At 53.5% G+C, this 5,554-nt stretch overlaps 1 protein-coding gene across 1 annotated transcript; it reads left to right on the top strand.

Annotated features, from left to right (window-relative positions):
* Positions 1-50: 50 nt before the first annotated feature.
* ERAL1 (Era like 12S mitochondrial rRNA chaperone 1) lies at positions 51-4,634 on the top strand (the record flags this gene model as incomplete). Its single annotated transcript, XM_031060625.1, has 9 exons — positions 51-224; positions 313-390; positions 525-571; positions 932-993; positions 1,386-1,498; positions 1,900-2,274; positions 2,684-2,833; positions 3,089-3,169; positions 3,393-4,634. Coding segments are annotated over 9 exons (1,203 nt in total), but the record flags the coding sequence as incomplete, so codon positions are not given.
* Positions 4,635-5,554: the final 920 nt, after the last annotated feature.

Below are 5,554 nucleotides of genomic sequence, written 5' to 3'. Positions count from 1 at the left end.
GAAAAAGGGTGAGGGGGGCCGACGGCCGCCCCGCCCCAGGGCTGCCCTGACCCCCCGAGGGTTTGGCAGCATCCAAGCTCCTCCTTTCCTCGGCAGAGGAGCAGAAACGCCTCCTGGAGCATCGGCCCGACCAGCCCGCGCAGCCCAGGGTGCTGAGGATCGCCGTCATCGGCGCTCCCAACGCCGGCAAATCCACGCTCTGCAACCAGCTCCTGGGCAGGAAGGTGAAGCTGGAGGGGGCAGCTCAGGCTGTTTCCTGTTTTTTTTTTTGTGTGTCCTGGTAATGTAACGTGTTTAATTGATTTCCTGCAGGTTTTCCCAGTCTCCAAGAAGGTGCACACCACCCGCTGCAAGGCCCGGGGCGTCGTCACGCACGAGGACACGCAGCTGGTGAGTCCTGGGGACCAAGGGCAGCATTTGCTCATCTGTGTCCCCTGGTGTCACCTCTCACTGCTCAAAGATGGGGTTTTCCCCTGAGCTCTCACTGCTGGCAAACTTGAAACATTTGTTTTTCCTTTTCCTAGATCATTCTGGACACACCTGGCCTCACAAATCCCTTAAAAGCCAAGAGGTATCACCACTGGGGTGGGGAGGGGGGTGTGTGCTGCCTAGCAAGAGTAATAAAACAGGAATGTGATTTTCAGTGTGCAAAGTTTGTAAAACAGAAGTGAGCTGAATGCATCTTTTAGCCTGATTTTGCTTTCCAATAATTTTTTGTTGGCATTTCAGTAGCACACAGAGCCTGTGATGTCCCTTGAGCCTTTTTGTGTGTGGTTCTGTGTATCTGCACATGACAAGGGATATCACAACCCCTAAAGCAGCTTTGTGGCAGCTGGAATGAGGAAAAACATTGGTTTCCCCCTAGTTTGAGAGAGAGGAACACGATTATAATGAAATGTGTTTGATTTATTCATTTGTATTTGTCTCTCAGGCATAATTTAGATGAAGCCATGCTGACAGACCCGTGGGACAGCATGAAACATGCAGATTTAGGTGGGTTTTCAACTCTTTTTTTGGATCAAACCAAATCCTTTTGTGCCACACAAGTTCCCAGCTGTGGTATCTGGGTGTTTGCTGGCAGCCCAGGGAGTGTGAACAAGGAAGGGAGGGCAGAGAAAAGATCTGGAATATTGAGCTGAGGAGGGGATAAGAAGTGTCTGGTGCCAAGGGGAGGCACTTTGGGTTAATAATTGGGCTTGGATGTTGAGATTTAGCACGTGTGATGTCATTAGGGTGGCATGGGTAAGCTGCATTTTTAGTGTTTTCAATAAAATCCTTCTTTTTGTGCCCCTCCTGAAGAGGGGAGTGACCATAGACTGTAAAGCTGCAAGTGAACATTCTGGAAAATGTGGATTCATCCTTTTCCCCTCCCTCTTTCCTGTCAGTCCTGGTTCTGGTGGATGTGTCAGATCATTGGACAAGGAACTCTCTGAGCAAGGAGGTGCTCAGGTGCCTGTCTCAGTTCCCCCACATCCCCAGTGTGCTGGTCCTGAACAAGGTAAATCCTGCTTGTTCTTCTTCAGGCACCACCTGGCCTCAGCACTGATGGGTTTTTGGGTCCCTGGTGTGTTAAAGGACACTCCAGACTATTGAGGGGTGTGTGTTCCCATTGCATGCACAAGCACCCCTGAATTTGTGCTGCTGTCTGGGGTTTAAATCCATCTGGGAAGAGGAGCCAGGTGAGCCAGGGAGGATCTCAGCAGGGCTGACAGGTTCTCAGTGCTTGGGCAAAGTGTGCTGGCACAAAACTGTGCCAGTTTTGGCCTCTGCTCACAAAACTGTCCTGTCCTGCAGCAGCTGCTTCCCTGGCTGGTTTCCTCTGGCTCCTTCAGACCCAGGGCCCAGCTGCCCACCTCATTTAGGGTAAATCCTGACATCTCTCTCTCTCTCTGCCTTCAGGTGGATGTACTAAAGAAGAAATTTCTCCTGCTGGAAATAGCAACTGACCTGACAGAGGGAACTGTAAATGGAAGGAAACTGGAAGTGAAATCTTCACCCAAACAGGATTCCCGTTCTTCAGTAAAGCTTCCCCTTCATCCCACTCATGCTTCTCCACCTGAAAGCAAAGTCCCAGGGTCTCCCTTTGGGCAGGAGAAGAATCAGGCCCAGGAAGGCTCTGGTTTGGACAAGAGCAGTGATGCTGGGGGTGCTGGCACAGGGGAAGGGCCAGAGCACCATGGAGCCAAAGATCTAAAGGACATGAAAGGCTGGCCACACTTCCAGGAGATCTTCATGCTGGCAGCTCTGCGTGGGGAGGAGGTGGATACGCTCAAGGTAACTCCAGGCTGAACTTGTGTCACCCCTGGGGACTGGGGTGGGAGCCCAGCACTTCATGCAGAGCCTCAGCTTCTGTTCCTGGCCTGATGGGGGGGAAATGTCATGTGTCAACGTGGGGTGTGTCCCTGCTGCACCTGCAGAGTTTTCTGTACAAGACTTTCACCTGGGGCTCTCCCAACAGCAGCTTGGAACAACAGGGAATCCGCCCAGTGCTGTCTGTCAGCTCCAGGGCTTCTGTGTGACACACACAGCCCTAGGGAGAGCTGTCACAGCTTCCCTTTCTCCTGCCCCTGCCCAGCACACCAAACCAGTGCCCCAGTGCCAGGCCAGCAGCAGTGCCCTCCCTGCAGGAGGAGCACAGGGGTGGTGGCACTGTGTGGGTGACACGGGTGTGCTGTGCCCACAGAGGTACCTCCTGATGCAAGCCAAGCCAGGCCCTTGGGAATTCCACAGCGACGTCCTGACCAGCCAGTCACCTCAGGAGATCTGTGATAACATCATCAGGGAGAAGCTCCTGGAGTACCTGCCCCTGGAAGTGCCTTATGGAGTGACTCAGGTGGGAATGTGCCCAGGCAGACTCAGCCCTGAGCTGTTTCGTTGGGAATTTTGGGCTGTGTGATGAGAATCCCTTTGTTTGGATCTCTGGGATCTGCCAGGCCCCGTGGGGTGACTCAGTACTTGCACCTCAGGTGTGCTAAGACCCTTTCTGTGTGTGAAGGGCCCACCCTTGTGTGCTGGAGTGTCCAAGGGAGGGGTGCTGGGGGTTCCTGAGGGTTTTCCAGGATTGCTGAGTGCTCCATTGCTGTGGCAGGTGACACATGTGTGGGAGGAAGGAGAATGTGGGGAGCTCCTCATCGTGCAGAGCCTCCTGGTGCCAAGGGAGTCTCACAAGGTGAGTCAAGGAAGGAAGATGGGATGCTGGGGAGGGTAAAGGGAGGTTCCCCAAGTCCATCCTTGCTGTGCTCCCCTCTCCCTCTCCTTTTGGAAGAGCCATGTACCCAGTACTGGCAACTGTGTTGCCTCATGGTTTAATGCTGGAATTTCCCTCATTGCTTCTGTGGCTGCACCGTTGTCCTGGGTGAGTTTGATGATGTTCTCTCTGGGTTTTAACACAGAGGATGTTGATTGGAAGAGGAGGAAGGGTCATCAGCAGGATTGCTCAGGAGGCTGGCCAGGACCTGATGAACGCTTTCCTGTGTGAGGTCTGCCTGAAGCTCAAGGTGGAGGTGAAGGGTTGAGCACTTGGTGTGCTTTAACAGCCCTTGAACTCTCTGATCATGTGGAGAAACCAGTCCTGGGGGAATCCTGGCACCTTTGTTGGATCCAGAAATAGAGGATGATTCAGTCACTACCATGGGCTGAAGTGGAATGTGTTATTATTTGGGGAAACAGCCCAAACTGAAATAAAATCTCCAGAGCTTCTATGGCATCTAGCTGGGGGACAGATACTGGAGAATCTGCTGCACCCATGATTCTGGTACTGCATTTCCAGAGCTGCCCCCCATTTCTTTTGGGCTGTGTCTCATGTCCTTGCTCTCAGGTGTTTGTACGTGGGAGTTCAGGAGCATCTCCTGCCTTGTAGCAAACAAAGGGTGGCAGTGGAGGATTATCAGCACATGTTTGTAATCCCTTCTGAAGGCTGAATCGTGGTCACAGAGGAGGATGAGGACCTATACCAGCTGGTGGTCTTGTGTTGACTTTTCTCCCTGCCCTGTTGAAGCTGGTGGGTGCAGGGAGTTGGTTTTAGGGGTTTACTGGCAGCTGGAACATCTGTAATGCCTGACTGGCTTGTCTGTCATGATTAGCCAGCATGGACCCACTCTTTAGGAGTTCAAGTAGTTTATTGTATCACTTACTTCCAAGTCCTCACTCTTTGCACCGGCTCACAGATACAAACACAGCAGCTGTTGCAGCTAAAGAAAACCCCAAAGTGGGAAGAGCAGCAGGTTCTGCAGCTCAGGTGCAACAGAGAGCACCTGGCACACATGTGTGTGCCTGGGCCTGGTGTTTGGGGCTTGTTTTGTCCCTTTGTCAGGTGTTTGGAGCACTGGGTACCTTCCTGCCAGAAATCCAGGTAATCCAGTTATAAATTAACATCCCAGCAGGGAAGAGATTGGGAAGGGTCTGAAACCCAAACCTGCTCAGCCCCTTGTCCCTTTCTGGTGCACTGTGAAAGAGATGTTTTACCCTTCTGCTGAAGAGCTCTATCTGGAATGTGAGATCAGCTGAAAACTGGGTTGGGAAACCTGCACAGAGTGTCTGTCCTTGTTCCCCAGGAGCAGGGGCTCCTGTGGTCCCTTGAATGCTGCTGTGCAACTTTTGTATTTCCCTTGCAATAAAATGAGGTCCCAGCACAAGTGGTTGTTCTCTCCTTTATTCCTCCCTGGCAGCCTGACCTCACAGCCACCACCTTCCCTCTGTTTCATTCCAGCTCAAACCAGAGCACTTTGATGTCATTCCTCCTTCCCAGCTGAGCTTAGATCCCGTTTGCTGACCTGTGACTTGTGAGGGTTGTACCTTGTGGGGGGAAGAGCTGGGTAGGCAGGGTTGGAGCCGTCTCGTGGGATGGGGCACAAGGGGAAGCTGTCCCTTGTGTCTGTGTGGCCATGTCAGGGTCACCCTGTGCTGCCCCAGAGCTTCATCCCAGGCTGCTTCCAGGGATGGAGCCGAGTGCCCACAGCAACAGTGGGGACACTGGAAATGCTCCTGGCATGGCAAGGGTTGAGTGTCTCACCTTCCTGACCTGCAGCTCCTTAACGAGCTTTGAGAATTAGGTTAGTTATCCCACTGCAAGCCCATCACAGGGGGCGAAATCCTCACTTCCCTGTGGGGGAAAAGCTTCCCCAAGGACTGACCCCAGCTGTGGGGCGTCTGTTGGGACCTCAGTGTGGGCAGCACCGGAGCTGTGGCACAGCCACCTCTGTGTCCCCTTCCTGACCCACCTGCATCTCCCTGTCCCCTCCCTGCCATGTTCCTTCATGTCCTCCCTGTGCCTCTGCCATGACCCCATGTCCTCCCTGTCTCCACCGTGTCCTCCCTGTTCCCCACATGTCCCCTTCATGTCCTCCTTGTGCTCCCCCAATGTCCCCCAGTGTGTCCCCGCCATGTCCCTTCCCTCATGCCCCCCAGTGTTCCCCAATGTCCCCCCAGTGTCCCCACCGTGTCCCCCCAATGTCCCCCAGTGTGTCCCCGCTGTGTCTCTCCCTCATAGCCCCCCAATGTCCCTCAATGTCCCCCAGTATGTCCCTGTCCTGTCCCTCCTTCATACCCCCCAAAG

This window comes from Geospiza fortis, unplaced genomic scaffold, assembly GCF_000277835.1.
Source record: "Geospiza fortis unplaced genomic scaffold, GeoFor_1.0 scaffold425, whole genome shotgun sequence".
Classification (NCBI taxonomy): Eukaryota; Metazoa; Chordata; class Aves; order Passeriformes; family Thraupidae; genus Geospiza; species Geospiza fortis.
Note: the sequence above shows the minus strand (reverse complement) of the source record. Positions and strands in the feature narration are given on the sequence as shown.